The 21892-nt window shown below is 48.7% G+C and overlaps 1 protein-coding gene across 4 annotated transcripts; it reads left to right on the top strand.

The window, feature by feature from the left end:
* Nucleotides 1–638: 638 nt before the first annotated feature.
* Nucleotides 639–20680, top strand: LOC115319562 (cell surface glycoprotein 1). 4 transcript variants are annotated; one of them, XM_040216296.2, is made up of 4 exons: nt 639–742; nt 8256–8466; nt 10772–11116; nt 17528–20680. In XM_040216296.2, exons 1-4 carry the CDS (start codon nt 682–684, stop codon nt 19914–19916), a joined length of 3006 nt encoding a protein of 1001 aa, XP_040072230.1. In that variant the 5' UTR covers nt 639–681; the 3' UTR covers nt 19917–20680. The 4 variants fall into 4 exon arrangements, with proteins under 4 accessions (XP_040072230.1, XP_040359019.1, XP_040072229.1 ...); XM_040216295.3 differs by having other exon boundaries at nt 673–742; nt 8253–8466; XM_040503085.1 differs by lacking the exon at nt 10772–11116 and having other exon boundaries at nt 646–742.
* The last annotated feature ends 1212 nt before the right edge of the window (nt 20681–21892 follow it).

Genomic DNA, 21892 nt, shown 5'->3' with positions numbered 1-21892 from the left:
GACACCTCCCAATTTTTTTTTTTTTTTTTTTTTTTTGTTAGGCGATTTAAATTGCTTTAGAAGGCTACTCAATCAGTACTTTGCTTTCAGCATCACATACATTTTTAATGAAGTCAAAAGACGCAACCGCTCGAAACCGAAACTGGACTTTGAGAAAGAAGAAATATAGAGGAGGAGAGAGTTACCAAAAATCATGTGGCTGTGAGCGGAGTAGAATGTGTTGTAAGTACATTACATGTGTTGTAAGTACATTACTAAGGGGTGCGAGAAAACCGAACCCTGTTTCTGTTTCGGTTCTTCCTGTATGCGTGATTTTCGTTTTTAAGTGTGTCTGATCTTGTGCGCTGTGAAGCATTATCATGAATTACCAACTCGCCCAAGCTGAAGTTCTGACCAACCTCATTGGTTTCGCCGTAAGCCCCCGGAGCAAAACGTCGAAGCAAAATAACTATAAAACAATACACAAATAAAAAAGATCGACTTCGGAAAAAATTAAAAAGAAGGAAAAGCAGAGCGTGATTAGTCTTAACAAGGCAAGTAGAAACGGTTTGGGCAAGGTGTAACTAGGTGACGCAAGCTACCATCCAATATGGATACAGCTCCACGCCGTAGCTCCAGAGCCGTGTATAAGTAACTCCTATCCATCCAGCCAGCCAACCCAGGCAACCCAGCTCAAAAATCATGGCACCAAGGAAAGCGAAAGCTTCGAAGCAGGATCGCAACCCGAAGCGCGGTAAAGCAGGTAAGATTCGACTTCTTCAGCTAATGTGGGCCATTGTGTTGACTTCACTTGCCGTAGCGTCTTGACCAGGCGGATTTATTGCAGTCGCGCACCCGTTTGGAGATTTGTCTATGCACTTTGTTCCCCTTCTGCTTTAGCGGCCTTGTCAACGTCTTTATGTTGTCAACACGCTTGTGCGTCGGCTCCGACTGTACTTCATACTTTATTGCACTTAAAAAGAAGAGGAGTATGGAGGGCGTGCGAGTTCTGCGGGAAGGGGGGGGCCCATGCAACATGTGCGCCCGCAGAACTGACCCTACATACCCCAAAAATAAATAAATAATAACAAAACACACACACGCACACACACACTATTGATACACTTAGTCATTGATGCAGCTACACATATCTTGCTGCCTCATTCTGGAGCGCTCTAATGTCCTCACGCTTAGATGGCAGGGAGTGAGTCATTGAAGAGGGTAGGCCTCACCACACTGAGGCCGCACGTAGCAGGCACGACTCGCGGTGTCGGAGCGTACGAGCGAGGACGGGTTGAACGGCACCAGTTCGCAGGTTGAGACGAAGGCGGTCTGGGATATCGGAGTAGGAGGGCTGCATAAGCAGACAAAACAGACGGATGGAGGCGAGCTGTTTCCTGTGAAGAAGACTCCACCATCTCGAGGTCTGGTACAGCGCAGCTTGGGTGGTACCCCTGTAGGTAAATTCCGTGGCAGGATCGGTACGACGCACGTATATATATATATATATATATATGCGGCCCGACGTTGCACGGCCTCCAGGCTTGATTGCAGGGATGACTGGTGAGGATGCCAAACTGTGGAGCAGTACTCCAGGATGGGGAGGACGAGGGCAGTGTAAAGTTGTCGAAAAGCCACAGGGCTCATTCCACGGGTAACGCGGACAACGAAACCATGTAGGCGACGAGCTCTAGCAGTGGTTAGTGTAATGTGCTCACCAAAGTGGAGTCGACTGTCCACACACACTCCCAAAATGCGCAGGTTGGTAACCTGCTGAAGAGGGACACCACCAAGGCAGAGACTGTGGGACTGAGAAGATGAAGGTCGTCGTGAAGTGACAGTCATGGAGCAGCATTTGGATAGATTGAAGGGCAGAAGGTTCTCTAAGGACCACCGGTAACAATGGTCAAGGTCGGATTGAAGGGAGGTGTGTGAAACAGGCGTTTTGATAGGGTGAAGGAGGGCCAGATCATCAGCATAGAGGAAAGGTGTGGAAGATAGGCTGGTCGGGATGTCGTCTATGAATATTATGAAAAGGGTTGGACCAAGTACATTTCCTTGAGGTAGGCCAGATGCCACAAGACAGGGATCTGATAGTGCTCCCGCAAAGCGAACCGACTGAAAGCGTCCAGTGACGAAGCTGGACAGCCAGCTCAAGAGGCACCCGTCCACGCCAACACGGCGGAGCTGTTGCAGAAGCAGATGGTGGTTGATCCGGTCAAATGCCTTGGAGAGATCCATTTTAACTATCTCGCATGGTGTGTGAGAGTCAAGATGGGCACTCGCAGTGTGCACCAGGGAGGCAAGGGCGGTTTCACAGGAGCGGCCTTGTCGGAAACCATGTTGGGCCAGGCTCAGGAGTGTTGAGGACTCGAGATGAAAAAGGAGCTGCTTTTTGATAACCTGTTCCAATGTGCGGCAGGCAACAAAGGTTGAGGCCACAGGATGATAGGAGTCTGGATTGTCAGAGGGTAGGTGGGTTGCCTTTAGGATGGGGGTCACATGTGACAACTTCCAAGCAGTGGGGACAGACCCCGAGTCAAGAAAACGCCGGAACATCCGGAGGGGTACTGTAGGACAGGCCAAGCAGGCCATCTTGAAAATCAGAGGATGGAGACCGTTGGGGCCAGCGCGCTGATGTACACGAAGTAGGGAGAGAGCGTGATACAGTTCATCTTCTGTGAGGGTAATAGTTTCGTGGTACAAGAAAAGGTGGTGGACACCGTAGAATAGGCATCTCCAGGGCTTGAGGAGCCAGCCGACCAAAGAGAGAAGAAATGGCGGTTGAAAAGACAGGCTATATCTCGTGGTGAGGACAAAGGGGCACCAGATGAAATGAAGCAAGGATCCGTAGGGGAGCGCCTACGCTGAGAGTTAATATAACTCCATCAGAGTTTTGGGTCTTTCATTGCTCAGGCCGATATCTCTTCTACATATGACCTATGGGCCAGGTGGACAGCTTTCTTGATAGTTTTTTGTAGCCTCTTAGCCTCGAGGTAGCTGCGGTTGCACTGTCAATGTCTGGCACAGCGGAAAAGCCTACGCTTTTCGTGTGTGAGAGCAATGATATCGGAGTCAAGATAGAGCTCGTACATTTCTTCAGGCGAGGAACTATCCAGTACAACACAGCACAGAGCGTAGTGAACGAGGTGTTGCAAGTGAGGGTTATCTGTGTGACCGTAGGCATGGATAATCTGCGCCTGACGACCGATGCGAGGAAGGTCAGTGTAGCATTGCACATAGACGGCCAGATGGTGACAGCGGTCTAGGCTTTCTTGAACAGAACACTCTGCGATGAGGGCTGGGTTTGAGACGAAACAGAGATCTAGAAAGGAGGGTGTGCCGGATGAACTGCAGTACGTCAGTGTTGAGCAGATGTGTGCAAAGCCCATCGTTTCCACAATGTTGAGAAGGGAGGCTGAAGGGGAGTCTTTTGCTACAGGGGTGGTGCAGTCACTCCAGTCAATGTGGGCATTGAAATCACCCAGGAGAAAGATGTTCTCGAATGACGTTTTGTATGAGTGAAGCCGCTCAAGGGACATGCCAAGAAGATCATACGAGGCAGCACGGAGCGTGGGCGGGCAGTACACGCAACCAAGAAGAAAGGAACGGGAACCGAAACCCAATTCCACGAACACTCCCTCCAGGTCAGAATGTTCTAAGTCGATGCATCGGTGACAGCGAACACTGGATGGAACAACGACCATCACCCCACCACCACGGGCACCAGTGCGCCGATCTTGGCGGAAGACCACGTACTGATCACAGTTCACCAGTTCACCATCGTGAACTGAGGCGTCGAGCCAGGCCTCGGAAAAAGCGAACACCGTACCGCATGGAGACGATGCTAATAGAGCGCTGATGTCTCTGATCTTGTTTCGAACAGAACGGACGTTTGAATACCAAATGTTCAAATGGTTGCGGGACCAACGGTTGTTGTTTCTTGGGGCGACCGGACCGGTGATCGAGGACAAGAGAGTGCGGGGGGTGGCGGGTTGCGATAGAGTAGGTGGACCTGAGCTTCGCGGCGGCTCAAAGAGCGAGGCGTGAAAGGGGGGCAGCTGGCACGCACCGCAAAACCAGCACTCCGTGGACGTTGACAGTCTCCGGTACAGAGGAAGAGACATAAATTCACATTTGCGGTGCACCCACCGTCCACAGCCGTCACACTGCAGAGCCGCGACGTTGTCATACACCACCCTTTCACAGCGGCAGCAGGTTGGTCGAGAGGATAGAGGCCTAGGACCAGGGTTTGGCGCAATGTCTCCACAGAGGAGGAGGTTTCAGGAGTCCTGGCAGCGTATTTGAAAGAGCTTGTGGTGTAAACTAGAGCCACTAAATGAGCTAGTGTAAACCATAGAGTTATTAGGGAGTTTTAGAATAATGTACGCAATTTTAGCGCTAAATTTAGCGCTTGCGTTAGCGCACGCGACGCAGGAGAGTTTTAGAATAGCGTTTCTCCGCCGCGATGGAAAAGCCCAAGCATCTCACACTTGCAACGCCACCAAGATACAGTCACGATTTTTATTTCACACAGGAAATGCTGTAACTTGAGAGAAAAAAGATTTTTGGTCTGGAGTAACAATTTTACATTTGTTTAAACATGAGAATGCGACGCGAGTGGTCGACCAGTCATGTCCGCATGCGTCGCCTCGGCAAGACTGACCTTCGCCGATAAATGTTCACTCGTCGCATGCATCAAGTTGCCGGTGATTGTTGCCCACCTTACTGGGTTTTCCAAACCGAATGCAATCTCGTCCCGTCTTGAAAACCGCAGTCGCGAGGATGCCGCCGACATCGCGCTCACGACGCCGTCAAAGCGGCCGCAGCCATGATCCTGGGGGCCGCCATTTTTTTAACTGTGCTCGTCTTGGCTTTAGCCAACTTCTCATTACGAATCCTCCTTGGAGGAGCGCAAAGACCCTTTGCGTACGCACGCAATATCTAAAATAGTGTGTGCTAAAATAGTGCATGCAAAGCGCAAAACGTGGTTTGCGTTCGGCGCATGTGCAGTGGCGACGACACTATTCTTTGCGTGCGCAAAGCTTTAGCGTGCGCTATTCGAAAACTCCTTGTTAGGGAGTTTTAGAATAACGTACGCAATTTTAGCGCATGCTAGCACTAAATTTAGCGCTTGTATTAGCGCACGCGACGTCAGAGAGTTTTAGAATAGCGTTTCTCCATCGCGACGCAAAAGCCCAAGCAGCTCGCGCTTGCGACGCCACCAAGATACAGTCGCAATTTTTATTTCACGCACGAAATGCTGCAAGTTTGGAAAAAAAAACAAGTTTTTGGGTTCAAAGTACTAATTTAGATTTGTTTAAAAATGAGAATGCGACGCGAGCGGTTGACTGGTCGTGTCCGCTTGCGTCGCGTCGGCAAGAGAGGTCTCGTGTACTGACCTTTGCACATCGTACCTTCGCCGAGAAATGTTCGCGCGTCACAAGCATCAAGTTGCCGGTGATCGTTGCCAAACCGAGTACAATGTTGTCTCATATCCAAAATCGCAGTGAGGAGGATGCCGCCGAAGTCACACTCACGACGCCGCCAGAGCAGCCGCCGACATAATCCTGGAAGCCGCCATTTTTTTAACTCTGCTCGTCTTGGCTTTAGCCAACTTTTCATCACGAATCCTCCTTGAAGAAGCACAAAGACTTTTTGCATACGCACGCTATTTCCGAGAAATAGCGCATGCTAAAATTGCGCACGCAAAGCGCAAAACCTGGTTTGCATTCGGAGCATGCGCAGTGGCGACGACGCTATTCTTTGCGTACGCAAAGCTTTAGCGTGCGCTATTCTAAAACTCCCTATTATTATGTACGCTAGAGGTTCAACTAGCGCTAATGTCTATGCGACTTCCGTGACGCAATTTGAAGCAGACAGCAACCAGTCTACTTTTAAGGTTCTCCTGTGCATTCCTATGGGAAAACGCGGGTGCATTTTGTCTCTTCGCCGGAAAATAACACGCAACACGTTGGTTATTTGGGTCGTACCGAATAGTACGTACCTTGATTAACACTGTAAAAGTGTAATTGCTTTAGTTGACATATTTTTCTTCATCGGTGTCCAATGTTTAACTTCATTACATTTCAGTCCCAACGTGTGTTCCGCAGCAGGTGTGGAAAAACAAGCTATGATTCTAAGCAAAATTACAATTGAAAGGAATATCGAGTGTGTTTAAGACTCGCCAGCACTCCGGTGACGCTTATATATTGCTAATATGCCAGTCTTGTCCCTATATGAAAATCACTCCTCCTTGCATCTTTTTTGAGCATGTCAAAAGCATTTAAAACATAAAGAACAAAGTACATGGGCAAGGGAGCCCTTGGTACTAGATGTACCCAACACCAGCTCGAGCTAAGGCAAGGCTTGCAAACCTGTCTCCTGTGGAGTAAACTTGTATGCGCAAGCACGGAGGACAGAACAGGGAGGAGCGAACGGGGACAAGCACAACTTTTGACTGGTTTCATTCGCGGCCGAGTGAATGAAACTATCGGAGATGGAGTGAGCAGACAGATGAGCCGGTTTGTGTTACACATTTTTTAAAAACCGGACGCAGCGGACGGAACAAAAAAATAAACACAGAACGTCCCGCTTCGAGACGTTGCGTTTTGGTGGCACCAAATCGGCCGCAGACCCCTTTAATCGGACCAACACCTCCGCGATGAGAAGACCATAGTGCTGAATCATTAATGTCGCCCCCCGGCAAAGTCGGCACGAAGTGAAGCATCCATTTGCGCATTTTGTGCCTAAAAAATAACTGCCACCAATGTTGCTCGACGGGGTTTTGAAGAAGGCCAATCGTCCTTCGACGCATCGGTTGGAACGAAGCCTGGCTGAACTCCGATGCAGCGCTCGTGTCCAATCTGTATTTGGGTCGATCTCGTTCCGACAACATTGAAATGCTAGTGCATTGGGTTTGACTGTTCTTAGTGGTGTTTGTGCACCCCAGGAGGCGGCAGGAGTCGATTTTCTTTTTCCTACCGCCATGGTGCAGTCTTTGTTTTGGGGAGAACGCAAAGTAAAAGTGTAGGTGGTTTCTTCCCACATGGCTATAGTAGGGGACGGGTTGCATGCCCCCGTTGCCTTTTGCCAGGCTTACGCTTGAGGTGTGACATTTACCAAGCTCCTAGCCTGTCACCGTCTATGGGGTCTTTCTTATCCTAGGTTGTCTGCAATTCAAGGTTTCTTTGTTTTCCCCAATTTTAATAAAACCGGATCGGAGGTTACTTTTCCAGGTTCATTGTTGTGTAGCAAGACACGAAACCATACCACTATACAATAGCTCTCAAAGGAAAGTAATTTTGTTACTACTTGAAGTTGATTCGTAATTCTAGTTAATTTGTCTGCGCTAGAAATTCTCATAGTAATAAACTACTGTTAGAGCAAAATAGTTGCTATTGTTACCCGAGTATGTTTTACGTCATACCTTTCTTTCACTAACGGACAATGGGCGTTGTAGAGCAGTTGAGCCGCACGGGCGTGCACAGTGGGATTTGACGGGACTGCCACCCCTTGCTGTCCAGTGCTTGACGGACTGCAGATGGGTTAGGAGGTGACGCAGTACCGGGATAGCTCGTTTCGTAAGTTGAAATGGCCGTGCGGCGATGTTTGAACTTCAGCCAATTAATTGCGGAATCGTTTGATGCTGCTCATAAAATGAAGAATGGGAAACCCTGCTTTTGTGTGCGCCAGTTATTATTTGAAAATAATGTAACAAGTTGGGTGGGGTGAGCGATGGAGGCAAAATAAGATTCACCTGGGCAAAGACGGGGAGGATAGTGACAGTGGAGTAACAGTTTTCTTGACTTTCAACAGACGGCGCCACGAAAATTTGTGTACTCCAAACAACGTCAACCGTAGCTGCGGAAAACTCCCGCACCTAACTGCAGATCAGAGAAGTGCTTTTTCTTCTCTTTCGCAGGCGTGGGGCAAAATCGCAGTATTTCTGGGGAAGGTGTTGCATTCTGTCTCACCTGTGCCAAGATAAACGGTGTAAAAAATAGGGCTGCCAATTCTTTTAGCGTGAAAATCATTGCACCGCCTTTTTAAAGTTCCTCGTCCAATTTCACCCTCGTTTATGGCAAATATTTTTTGCCGTGAATTGCCAAATCTGGCGCAAGCGTAAGGTGCTTGTTTGCTGTATTTAGGGGAGACATCCGACCTGTCCTAACCAAAGATACGCCAGGGAGTGCTGGCAGGTCTTGTTCCCGAAACGAATGGCGGGATGTCCGCAGCCTGCCTGCAACGCTCTCCCGGTTCTTTTTGTCCAGCAGTTCCGCTCAAGAAGGGGTCCGGTGCGAAAGCGGCTCCATCCAGCGGCACAAAGAAAGCGGGCCCTGCTGCAAAGCACCCGGTTGGACGGCCTCTCAAAATATACGGGGTGAAGTCGTCTGCACCTGCCAAGCTTCTGAGCGTCGACAGTTCCAAAGGCCCCAGCTCTCGGGAAGCGGGCAAATCCGGAGCCTCAAGAGACGGCCGACTGCCGTACGTTGCACTTTGTTCGTTTTCTTTTTTTTTTTTTTTCTTGGGGTTCTTTTTTCTTTTTTTAGGGCGGTGCCTCGAGGTAAATTTTTTAAAAGCCCGTGTTTTGCGCTTTCAGAAGGGGACACGTTTTTCTGTGAAACAGAGTGTGGAAGTTTCGGGTCACTTTGATGCATACACCGAAGTTTCTGCCTGGCCGAGCGAATTTGTTTTAGCCCTATAGGAGCCGCCTGGGGGAGCCCGCTTTTGTTCTGGCGTGCTTCCGGCCGATGAAATAAGTTCTGCAATGCGATCCGATCCACTTAGTAAAACAAATTTGTTGTCAACGAAACGTTACAAAGCACGCATCTACAAATCATTGCAGTGTCAACAAAGCGTGTGTCCATGAAACGTTATCTATGAAACGTTTGTATATGAAAAGTCCGTGAATCGTGTTTCCGTGAAACGCATTTCGACGAGATGATAGGGACTCAAGGAAAATACCTTGGACGGTATCATATTTCTGGTCTGTAGTTCACAGGCTAGATCTGTTTTGTCTAGAGCTGCAATTACTCGTCTTGCTGCTGTCGAACAATTAGTTTTGCGGTAGCAGCAGCAAAAATCCTCACAAAGCGTTCAATGGACAGAAAGAGCAATCAACAAACCGACTCTTGTGACGCTTGTGGCACTTTTCCTCTCTTTTTTAGGCGACATCAACTTTAGCGGATGCTAAAGTTGATGTAGTTGACCATTTATTCGAGAGATGGTGTCGGGAGCGCATGCACTTGGAAAGCCCGAAAAGCTCGGTGGAGCAACTGCGGAGGTGACCGAGATCACATTGCTCCAACGGCAGAGTGTCAGTTCAGTTTCTCCGTCGTAAATTAATTTTTTCGCGCAAAGTGTCAGTTCAGTTTCTCGTTGGAATGAAAAAGTTTGTTATAGCCAATGCTCAAATAATTTTATTTCGTTAAGACGAGAAATTTAATACATAGCCATCTATAGAAGCTTTCGAAGGGGATTGCAATATTTCGTTATGTCCCCCTTTTTTTTTGTTATAGTCAATTACGTTACGAGGTTTTACTGTATAGTCCGGCAGATATGGTACTTTTTCCTTTTGTGTGTCGACCGGCGAAGCATTTGCAACCGAGGTGTCGCACGTTTGCCCTCCGGAGAGGACGTCATCTACCGGAGCACGGCTCGGTCTCGCATGCGATCGGCCGCACTCGCTTTTCCACACTTCCTCTTTTGCCACGGGGCACCTTTTAGTCAAATTGCTCGCCGCGTGACCGCCTCGATTCCGGGAGGGTAGCAAGCTTGCCAAGGGGGCAGTCTTCAACGTAACGGTATGGTGCATGGAACCGGTCTCGGACCGGTGCTTTTAGCGTCCCGTTCCGACTGCGCTTCTAAAGAAAGCGGCCCCGAAGCAACAGGAACGTCGTCAGAAACGTTCTAAGTGCCGCACAGTTGTACGTAGCAATCCCGACGGTTGGGCGTAGAAGTCCCGAGCACTGGATAAGAAAGTCGGGAAGCTCGGGCAACGTCGTTCTTCTCTGTCACGGGCCGTCTTTGTGTTTCTGGGGGATGGAAAAGCACTTTCTGAGATTTCAGGTAACACTTCGCACGACTGACGGCGACTACTCGAAGCACCAAGATGATGGCTGCTCCTACTCGAAGTCTCGCCTTCGCTTCCCAGGGGGCTCGACGTTGAGGCAACGCCGACTAGGTTTGACCGGAGGAAAATTGGCCTCGCCGGGAGGAGGAGGCAGGGGGGTAATGTTTCTAGATTTTTTTGCCCGATCCCTCAAAGGTCGTCCTTTGGGGTTGTCGGGCAAACTAACTGTTGCCGGGCTGCACTTCCCGGTGATAGTTACAAAAATGTAGATGGGGAGTAAATGGACCTCTTTCCAGTAATGAGCGTCGTCTGGGGGGTTGTCTTCTAACCACAAATGAAGGGCAGCCCAACTTGCCTCCGTCCGTCAGAATACATTGGCATTGTGCCGTTGTATTGATCTTCGTTATCTTTTATGACCCGTACTAGCGTGTACTCGTACGAGAAGGGCCAAAAAAGACAAAATACGCGCAAAGCTATGTGCCGAATATGTCGGTCGACCGAAACTTTGCCCCGCAAATATGGTGACGGCTCGAAGCAAGGCCAGGAAAGGCGGTGTACACATGTGCAAAAGCTTAATGGAAAAAGGTCCATTGGCTTAGAAGGGCGAGGCGAGGAATCATGCCGACGGTTTCTTGGCCAGGTGGCATGAGCTACTGCCCATCATAAATGGTTCACCGTCACGAAGTCCGTCGCCCAACTGCTGCCCTCCTTGCGCAGGGGCCGGGGAAGGAAGGTGGCGGCCAGCACGGGCAAGGATGTCTCGCCCCCCGCTGTGTCGAGAAGCCCCTCCGGGGGAACCTCGCGCGCACACCTGCGATCCTCGCCGCGCACACCTGCCCGGCCGGAACCGTCACCCCCCAGGCAATTGGATGTAAAAGTCACGGAAAAAAAGTCACCAAAGGAGGCGAGCACTGCTGCCGTTGCAGCGTCCCAGCTCCCGGCCGTCGAAGCTTCCGTGGGCCGTCGAGACAAAGAGCTACCTGTAGCGAAAATGGCGCCTACCAGGTCCACCTCCGAGGTCCTGGATTTCTCAAGCTCGGAAGTTGAGGCCGTGAAGCCTGCGTGAGTGGCGGGGAAGGGCAATCGCACCGGCGGGATTTTGATACGGATTATGTATTAGGGCACGGTTTTGAGTCTAGTCGCCGAGAAGGCGAGGACGGCAGGGAGATGCTTCGGTCGTCTTGCCTCCAGTGCGAGCTTTCTGCTTTCGTTCGGATGGAGGGCGTATTTCAGAGTTAATCTTTCGCCCGAGGTTTATCTAAGTTTATCTTATTTTTATATGTTCCACATTCTCCAAGATGGGGAGATTCATTTTACTGTTTCCAAAATTTCAGTATTAAAAAAAAAAAAAAAAAATGATATCCGGACACTAAAGTATACTAAATTCGTAAGAACTCGCCAATGATGTGACTGCAGCTGAATTCGTCATTGGCACACTTGCCGTTGGTAATACTAAATGTCCCACGACAAATCTTGCAAATAAAGTGTTGCTTCATTAGGCCCTTCCCAAAATTGCTCTCGGCAACTATGACCCGCTGCCTCGACGGCGCTCGAAAGTGCAGCCGGCTTCTATGATCGGGCAAGGCGCTGCCATTACGTGGTACGCGCCCGCGAACACGAACACCGGTGCTGCTGGTTCCGATTTGCTATCGTGGACCAGCAGCTTTGTTGACATTCCAAATTGGTACACTAGATATAGTAAATGACAAGTCTGTCACCGATAAGATGAATGACGAAAACCAAAGGTGCAGTCGACGAAAACCAAAGGCGACTTGGTTTTTGCTGCTGCATTCTTACATCGGCGATGGAGTCGCTTGTTGCGTCTTTTACTTTGTTGATTGAGTTGCCGCTTTACATTGACGATTGAGTTGCTGGTCACGCTGCTGCTGCCGACATGGTCCACGATTGTGTCCCTTATCACGTCTTCGGCAGCACCAGTATGGATTGTTTGCTTCGGTGGCAGTGGTAGTCTTCGACACAATGTTCTCTCCTCTTGGACCTTTCAGGAACGTTTTAAGCAAATACTGCTAACTTTATTTTCGTGGCCTCGATATTTCACAAATTTTACGAAGAGTGGCTTTCGAGAATATCTGGCATTTTGCGGAAGATTTTGCGGTCTGGAGTGGTATGTTTTGTATTCTTTACCACGAGGAAAGTTGTTTGTGTGATTTCTTTTTTGCTATATTTCTTAAAGCAGGACATCGGCCTATATTTCAAATTTTTTTGAAAAAGTCCATATTTCAAATTTTAGGTTTTCGGTTTTAAAAACTAATTATACACTGCTACAAATTTAATAACCATACATGAAATAGTTACGTTGATATAAAATATTTTCAACACATTGCGAGGCAGTAACAAAGTAAAGGAGCTCAATGTTCGAATGCATTTTTCTCAGCTCCACTTTTTGCTGCAAATTTCATTCGAGGATTCTTTTGTTCGAAGGTAAAAGTATTCTGATACCAGAATCAAGATGTTCCTGGAAATTTAATTTTCATCACTTGAGTAGTTCAGATATTTCTGCCAAAAAAGTTGATTTTGAAAAATGCCACATGTATATCCACCAGCATCTAGAGGGTCCATATCACAAGAGCGAATGACATTTTAGCGAACGGCGACATATGAGCGAATGGTCGTTTCAGCGAATAACGGGGGCGCGCGTTAACCCATCCGTCGCGCTGCGCTTAACGCCGCTTCGCGGCGACAGTCTACGGCAACTCATTACAAAAATATGAACTCACTTGGCCCACCCGAAAACGCCGCTTCGCGGCGTCCTACTATTCGCTAAAGTGTTGTTCGATGAAACGTGGGCGTTCGCTAAAACGTCATTCGATCAAGTGAGTGCCTCCCGCATCTAGAGAGTACCTATTCCCAAAAAGTTTCATTAGTTTACTCTGCAAGTTAATTTTTTATACATTATTTGGGCCCACCAATGCTAAAGAAAAAGTAGGGAATGGAGCACTGTGAACACGTTTTTCTTTGTTCCACTTCTTGGCATAAATTTCACTTTATGGAAACTGTTGTTTATTAATGGGACAAAAAGAAAGACTCATTGCTTTTGGAATTTTATAGGCAATGCAACCGTGGAATGGAATATTTTTTGTTTACTTCGTGGATGTCTTTTATAAATGTATGTTAAATTTTATTGACGACATGCAAGGCAAAAAAAAAAAAAAAGGATTTTTCACAGCAATGTTAGGATAAAAAAATTCCTTCTAGGAAATTTTGTTTTCACAGTTGCACTCTCCAGGCATTCTGCTGCAGGTCTAGTGAAGAAAAAGGTTGGCTATTACATTATTTTTCAAGCGACACTTTTCCTAAACAGTCAATGTTCCTGATAAAAATGACTATAATTTATTTCACAATTAACGTACACAGATGAAACTGCACTGCATTATGCCTCACGACTGCCGGCATATATTGTCAATTAAATTTATCTTAAGTCAAAGATTCAAAAGTTCACCCTCTTGAGTAGTGTCCCCTCTTAAGTCCTGAAAATCACAAAAATGCACCGTTCGAGAGGTAGCCAGCCTGCCTACGCTTCTTCAGCCTATAGCCTCGTATATTTTTTGTTATTATGTTTACTCCCTGACATTTTATAACAATTTCTTGGTTGCTTTGAACAATGAATTACTTGGAAAGGAAAGCAGTGGGACACCTGGGAAAGGATAGTACCCAAATTTCAGAATAGCTCATACACCACGCCCAAATAAAGTATCCTTCGGGAGAGCTACGTGCATGTGCTCGCAGCTATGATATTTTTTTTTTTAGTGCACAAGCAGCCACAATAAACACTCCTGCATGCACGCGTATCCCAACTTAATTCATTTTGAGCGTAGCGAGCATGCGCTTAACGGACTCTGGTTTATGTTCTCACAAATGACAAATGATGAGGCAAAGCAAAACTGAAGAAACTGAATGTTTATTGGGGCGAACTTGTGCCCCAAACAAAATAGACGTAAGTTATTGTCGCATGCGTCGATGTCGGCAAAAGAGGAGGATCAAGCGCTGGAGCGAGACTGACTTAGGCTCGCCATGCGGAGTCCCTCATGTACCCGCGTGGGTTTCTGGAATATTCGGCGTAGAAAGTTCGGCAACTAGAACATTTGGACCTCGAAGAAGCAACAGGGCTCTCGAGTTTACCAGAACATTAAATTGCGAGAATAAATAAAAGACGCGTCGCTCCCAGGAATTGAACCCTGTCTCTTCTCATGGGAGGCAAGCACGATAACCGTTAGGCCACAGTCTCGCTGCCTGCTTTGTCAGCTGCGCTTGCGGCTACAGTCAAACCCGTTTATAACGAACAGCAGGAAATGCTACAATCAGTTCGATATAGCAAGTAATTCGATATAGCATTTACAAGGAACTTCCACGATGCGTTCGTTGTGACCAGAGTTTCTTCTTTTAGCTTATCTCCCCTTCTGAATCGCTTCTCTTTGTAAGCAACCGTTTTGGGATGAAAAAAAATATATTTTTTTTTTCTATGCGTGCATGCAGAGGGTATTGTTTTAGTGTTCTGCCCTTCTGAATCACTTCTCTTCACTCTTATTTGTTTGCAGCTTGAGCTTTTAAAATTTTCTTTCCTACTTTTTTTTTGGTGGGGGCAGGGACAGGCTGGAAGACGATTGTTTGCGTGTTTTTGGAAGCCTTCTCGGGGGGGGGGGGAGCTCGATATAGCCAATATGTTGTTCGTTATAAAAATTACTTTTTACGTGTATTTTTATTTAAATTTTTCGTGAGTTCGATATCGACAATAATTAGCTGTACGTGGGTTTGTTCCAAACGGGGTGCACTATATATGAATGCATTTTTTTCTGACAGCTGTATTGCAGCAAAACAGTAAATGTCTTCCTGTTTGGTGGTTATCCTTCATGCCTTACTGCTTGCACAGTGCTGCGCTGCAATAAAAATGCACCTGGAAGGGTGCTACGATTACTGGTCTTTGCAGCCACATACCGCGTAATGGCGGCCACGGTGCCAGCGGTAGTCCCAGCAAGTATGCGCAGTTTGGAATCAGCGCTGCTCGATGGAGCGGCATTGGTAAATAGTCTATTGAGGTCAATACTTTCAAGTAACTAAACACCTGGATGTATTCCCTGGGAGGCAAGTAAGCTCCAGCAGACCTGCCCCCTTTTATGAAATCTACAGGTTTATAACTTTCAAGCAGCATAATATCCTGAGTGATCGCCCACTCCCCTGTCACTCGAAATTCATAAAAAGACTTGGGGTGAGCCATGTCCCGGTGGGCGAGCACAAATAGTTTAGAAAAAGCCATATAAATGCCCATTTTCCTTTACATATCTAGCAGGGCTGCACAAGAGATACATAAAACTCAAATTAGTTTCATTGTTTTATGCAAGAAATGCTCATGAAAGAATGTTTTACCACTGCAAAGTTTGTTGCTTGCACACGCACGATGAACACCGCTAATCGGCCTACAGCGCAAACGTTTCTTCCGTGACGTTTCTAACATGTTGGGGTAGCGGGAAAACCGGCGATCGCATTGGCTAATACTTTGGCGTCGGGCCACGTCGGGCGCCTCGTCAGGCTGTTGCGCACTCTTCTTGTTTGCTGCATACATGCGTATGTCCGTGCATGGCATGCTATCAACGCGGGTTGAGGCGGCGTTGCTGCATGGCGTGGACGTCACCGGGAACGCGGAGCTCGGGATGGGACGCCCTACAACCGCACGTGTGTGGCGTTCCAGCAAATCTTTATTTACCCATTCTCTTTGTCTTAAGAGAAGTGCTTCTGTATTTGAGAAAAAAACACTTCAACTGCCTCCATTCGCTTCCAGGATCACGAATATCAAGATTATTTTTCAATTAGGTGCACGGAGGCTGCAGAAATTAAATTTCGAAGTGCCGCCGACGCCCCTCCTTCTCGGGGCGTGACGTCATGTTAGGAGTTTTCAGAATCTCTGCTCTCGTGCATCTTCAACGTCCATCAACGCTGTGCACGCGCATCCTTGCTATTTTCAAAAAGGTCAGAAAGAGACGTCACGACTGGTGTCGGTGTAGAAAAATATACCTGGCGAGCTTGCAATTGCACGCACTGCCCACACGAGCGACACGCGCTTGGCGGCTTCAAGATCCTAGTATGACGTCACAACTGGTCGGATGTTTTTCGCGCTTTCTCGCAATTAGTTACTTCTTCGAAGAAAATGAAAGTGATATTCAGATTTACGGGATAGAAATGCACCAGAATTCACCTCTTACTTTCCAGCTCGCTTGCACCTTTGCATTTAATTGCATTATAATCATAACCTTAAATTGCAAGCTTCACCCTTGTTGGTGTTAGACTGGTGGCAGCTGATAAAACCCGTTTGCTCTACTGACGTCTAACCCCTGGTTAGCTCAGTTGGTAGAGCGCTCCACCTGTAATGGAGAGGTCCTGGGTTCGATACCCAGACCAGGCGGATTTTTTCGGTCGCGCACCAGTCACCTAGCTGTGTTTGGAGATTTGTGTTTGTCCTTTGTCCCTCTTGTTCCCCTTCTCCAGGGATTATTTTCACCTCTAACTCGTTTTTTTTTTTTCCAAAAGTCTTTCAGCTTTCTTTTGAACGTTGCACAACCACAGTTGCGACGTTCTGGGAGAAGGAGTGGGTTTGCGGCGACCTTACTTCGGTGGAGGCGGACTATGGCCTTACACTCCGCGGTTACATTTCAGGATATGGGAAGTTCGCTCATCTCGCAATCCCTGAATGGGTTACTGCTAGTGTTATCTTTCCAACATTTTTTTTTTAAGCAAAACAAGATTTAATTTTGTTATCTCCATAGTCTTTTTTTCGCATGCATGTAGTACAACTTCGGAGTCGCGGAATCAAAGAAAAGTGTCTTTCCGTCCATTGTTTTCCTTTGTCACGGACATGTCCAACCGTAAGGTCCACAGCCGCATCATTCGGGTAGGATGAATGTTCGTGGATCGCGGAGTTTGCATTGGGGTCTTTGTAGGGGTGGGCAATCACTCATGTTTTTTTAAAATCAATATTCGTTCGAAGTTGGGATGGGCAATGACTCGGGATATTACGGTACTACTTTACTTGAAGTATATAACCTCTCATTTACTTTGTAAAGTCTAAAAACACGGTATTTTGTTCATCTTGCTTTTTCATTTTGCCAGCGTAAGCTTAGCCAGCATTCATTTCACACCCTCAAACCTTTTGTAACTCGTTGGGAACAGGCTCTAATGTATTGCCTCATAATACAACATATGACGTTTTCACTGTCGCCAGTAGAGCATCTCAACTCTTGAACCAAATTTAAAACTTAAACACCTTTGTAAAAAAATAAAAAAAATTGTTACTTGCAATTTGGGGGACTAGTTCAGACGGGTCTATCAATGCATCATTCAGTTTTGAGGAAAAGGAGTGACTACCTTTGTGGAGCTCCCCCGGAAGTGAAAGCTAACCAAGCCACCGTGTCATTTTCCTTGTTTGCCCGTACCCCAGCTCGTGCTCCACTCTTCTCGCCGCAGGCCGTGCGAGACGGGCAAGAACTACCACTGCTGCGTCCGAGACTGCACAACCTCCACGGGCAACAGCCGGGGCATCTGGATGTTCGCCCTGCCCCAGGAGGAGAAGCTGGCGGCAGCCTGGCGCAAGGCAGTACCCATCAACCTGAGACGCAACCGGCCCCTCAGTCCCCGCGTGTGCTTCCAGCACTTCAACACTGGCGACTTTGTGAGGCGTAGGTTGCGCCTCGTGGGGCTCGCCCCAACTGCGGTGCCCTGCATCAACGCATCAAAGCTTTCCTCCTCGGCAGGGGCGTCGATGAGGTCCAACAGACAGACCCCCACAAGATGCGTGGCGTCGGGATCCACGGCAAAGCGGTCGGAGGAGGCGGAAAGCGATGGCAGAGTCCCCGCCTCGAAGGCCTCCATTCCGTCGGAAGGAGGCTCGTCCACGCCCGATCTGTCAAAGGAGTTGGAGTCCGCAGAAGAAACGAGACCATTTTCCGAGGAAACGCAGCAACGTCTGGCGGCTGCGTCATCTGGTACCGTCGACGTGGCGTCGGAGAAACCACGCAACGACGTCGAAGTCGCCCCACCTGGATCTTCGCAAGGCGACTACGTCGATCTGGCGACCGCCGAGTTGATGAGAGATGCCAGCGTCGTCCCTCCCGTGCCGGAGCAACCCAGTTCCTTTGGCGTGACACCCGTCAAGTATAGGCTTGACGGCGGAGAAGTGACCCCCACCGAACGTTTGGCCTGCGGTTCGGAGAGTGCGGCTGAGGGGCCGCATTCGCCCGAAGACGTTGCGGAAGAAAGGGAACTGCCCCGGCCCCTGTTGACTCCACCAGGAAATCTGGAACACGACGGCAAGGAGGAGAGGCCGTCTGAACTTGCGGTCAGTCTGTCGGAGGTACGGGTCTCCGTCGACAAAGCCGACGACTCCCTGCTTCTTCCGCCGTCCGGTGCGTCGTTGCAACCGGGGCTTGTCGAAGCGGAAGCGCCTGCCGCTTCGCCGGTCCCTCCTCTGTGGGAAAACGCGGATGTCTGTGAGCTCCAGGAGGAGGTCGTCCTCACCCAATACGCTCTGCAGTACCTCGTGTCGGAGGAAATGGACCCGTCCGAGCTGGCACTGAGCATCCCCGAAAAACCGGACGACGATGGCGGACGGGACCGGCTCGGCGCCTCCACATCAAGAGACGGTCCCGGGGCGTCCGAAGCATACGACGTTCGTGATGCGGCAACCGTCCTGCGAATCGACGGAAAAGAATGTCTTGAAGATACGAGCCAGGACGATGCGAGTTCCGGCGAGGGGGCCAGAACTTCCTGCGCCGCTAGTCCCGCACCGTCGGGCTCGCAAAAAACGACGGAGATAGGCAGTGCGAGCGCAGCCGTCAAGGACTGCACAAGGTCCTTCCCAGAGCCGAAGAACCCGGGCAGGAGTTGGAAAACATTGAACGAAGTCGATGTTGAAGGATTCCTGCCCATACCGTCAAACTCCAGAGAGCTACCGGAGGCAATACCTCCAGAGGTCCAGAGGACTGAAGCCGACGCAAACACAGACGCTCCGGGCGACGTCGACGCTCAAGGATTACAACCCATACCGTCGGACTCCAGACAGCTACCGGAGGGAGTACCTCCAGAGGTCCAAAGGACTGAAGCCGACGCAAACACAGACGCTCCGGGCTACGTCGACACTCAAGGATTCCTGCCCATACCGTCGGACTCCAGAGAGCTACCGGAGGGAGTACCTTCAGAGGTCCAAAGGACTGAAGCCGACGCAAACGTAGACGCTCCGGGCTACATCAACACTCAAGGATTCCTGCCCATACCGTCGGACTCCAGAGAGCTACCGGAGGGAGTACCTCCAGAAGTCGGGAGGACTGAAGCCGACGCAAACACAGACGCTTCGGGCGACGACTCTTCGGGGATGCCGTCTTCGATTGCAGCTGACCCGAAACGGTCCTCAGGTGCCGTCGGAGCTCATCGGAGCTCCCTGCCGACCACAAATTCAACGTCGAGCGTGCCGACCCCCGCACGCGGCAATTACGCTGTCGTGGTGACCCCCGTGGGAGACGAGGATGGTGCTTACATGTGCGCGGTCGTGTGGGAGGGGGATGGAGACCCGGACTGGTCTGACAAAGAGGAGGAGGGGGGTTCGAACGGCAACCCTCCAGCCCTGACCTTCCAGGAGGTGCAAGAGGACTTACCCTGGCTGGTGGGCGGTGCCTGGGAGATCCAGGAAGGGCCCGACGGTATCGTGGTCACCCAGTCCGCAGGAGGCCAGGCGCGCGTCGTGGTGTCTAGGGACCTGACGGCCTCATCCTTCCTGGGCAACCGGCGAGTGCTCGGGCCCCGCCAGATCACCGAGGTCAATGACCTCATCGTCTTCTTCAAGGTGCTCATTGCAAGGTAGTTGCGCCGGACGTCTCGTGTTTGCTCGAAGCACTTTTTCGTTCTGTCATGTGGTTTTTGTCATACTACCGCGCCAAGAGTTTGATTTTGGTCGAGGTGGGAGTGAGATGGTTTTCTGCTCCCAATTGGACGTGATGCCACAACTTGCTCATAGTCTACCAATGATACATTTCTTACTTGTTTTCGAGTTCACATCTGGCAATATTTTGTTAAGAACGTCGCAACAACATACCAATAGCAAGAGGTCTCGCGGCCTCCGATGTGCTTGTCCTCGGTACTCCTTCATCCACCGTGTAATGTCGGCTGGTAGCAGAACAACTCGAGAACGCCTAGGTACTTGCACTCCTGAACATATCTTAAAGGTGTCGCCCCAACACTAAATAAACTGTGCTGTTTTTTTCTTTTCACATTATATTTATGTATTTAGTTTTGTTTATTTCCATTTGTCATTCCTCACACGAGCTTGTCAATTTCTCCAAATTCTCGTTTCATTTCTTCCAATCATTGTATTCAAACTTGTAGCGAGTTACATGTTTGGATATGTTTTAATTGATACTATTGTGCTCTTAAATGTTATTTCTGTGCAAAACATGGTATTTGAAGGGCAAAAAACTAAATGCCGATGTATAATTTTTGATGAAGCCTTTGACCCTTAATGCCCATCTCTCTGTTCCCAACGCAAAGCAGAATCCGTGCATGGAATTACCGTCATGGCCCGTGTTCTGCCGAAATCTGTCTCAAATAAAATTGTAAATATATGTTGCACTCCTCGTCTCCGACTTATGCTTTAGCAGTGAAAGGTGAGTGAAGGGGAGGAGGGTCTTGAGTCAACCCGGGAATCAAGATCGACCACGTTTCATGGCACACAGAATGCAGAATGCTTTATTGGTGTCGGAGGCAGTCCGTGTCAGATGCAGAACGTGCAATCATACGCGTACTAAGCACTTCAAAATAAAACTGAAATCAGCGTTGTAATATGCTTTCTATTTTAAGTTGCAATGATTTTTGTTTTCAGTACCTTGTTCAATGAACTTATGGCGGATTCGGGTGGTTGCCTTAGCCGATCACAACTGCTGGGCTCGGAGTGCTCCGACATTCGGGAGTTTTACAATAATGTATGCCATCTTAATGCACGCTGGTGCTAAACTTGGCGCTTGCGTTGGCGCATGCTACGCAACGGGGCTTTAGAATGGAATTCCTCCGCTCATGCAAAACAACCATCACTTTGACTTGGTCCGCATGGTGCCGTACAAGTTCTCGCCAGAATCTGTCGTGTCACTTGGAGGCAAGCGTCGGTGCCGGCACGAGCCACAAAGGGTGTGCGGCACCATGCAATGGCAACAGTGTGCGCGTGCACAACGAAAATGACAACTCGTTCTACAATTCGGCAACTGCAAAACAAATTTCTTTCCAGCGGCCCCCAGAGATCCAACGAAACGAGAATTGGAGACGCCGAGAACAGCCGTGTGACGCACACGGCTCAGCCTGTTATGTCAAGCTCCAGGCTTTTTTTTTGGGACATTTTAAAGGTTGCATCAAACAAAGCGACTCAGTGGCACTGTATACAGCAAATAGAGCTCACAAAAATGTTTTAAACTTTTTTTAAAACTAAATAAACCGTTAATAATTGGTACAGAAGCCAGCGAACATGACTGTCTGTGCGACAACTTGGCATGTCATCTACTCGAATCCTATTCACTACATTGGGGGAGTGGCCGCGAGGTGGGGCCACCGAAAGATCCCTTCTCGAATACACCCACTGTCTGTGCATGAGCCCAAAGTTGCAAATTGTAGTTAGTATTGCTCGTTGCTTGTAAAATGCTCATGTGGAGGAAAGCAATAAGACCATAACTTGGATGAGATCATATTTTATTTGTGATTAAGTCCATAAAAGACGAACTCCAAGCGGAAGTAGTGCAAGGTAAATATTTTTTCTACAATATCTGAAATACAATTCAGCCAACACCAGAGTGTCAA

Source organism: Ixodes scapularis, unplaced genomic scaffold (genome assembly GCF_016920785.2).
Source record: "Ixodes scapularis isolate PalLabHiFi unplaced genomic scaffold, ASM1692078v2 PGA_scaffold4__175_contigs__length_147842914, whole genome shotgun sequence".
Lineage (NCBI taxonomy): Eukaryota > Metazoa > Arthropoda > Arachnida > Ixodida > Ixodidae > Ixodes > Ixodes scapularis.
This window is presented reverse-complemented; position numbering and strand designations above follow the sequence as displayed.

Excerpts from the sequence above, each read along its gene's own strand:
- LOC115319562 (XM_040216295.3), top strand. The coding sequence starts at position 682 with ATGGCACCAAGGAAAGCGAAAGCTTCGAAGCAGGATCGCAACCCGAAG. Across the intron at positions 8,467-10,771 it reads TCAAGAGACGGCCGACTGCC|GGGCCGGGGAAGGAAGGTGG; the intron begins GTACGTTGCACT and ends CTCCTTGCGCAG. Across the intron at positions 11,117-17,527 it reads GTTGAGGCCGTGAAGCCTGC|GCCGTGCGAGACGGGCAAGA; the intron begins GTGAGTGGCGGG and ends TTCTCGCCGCAG.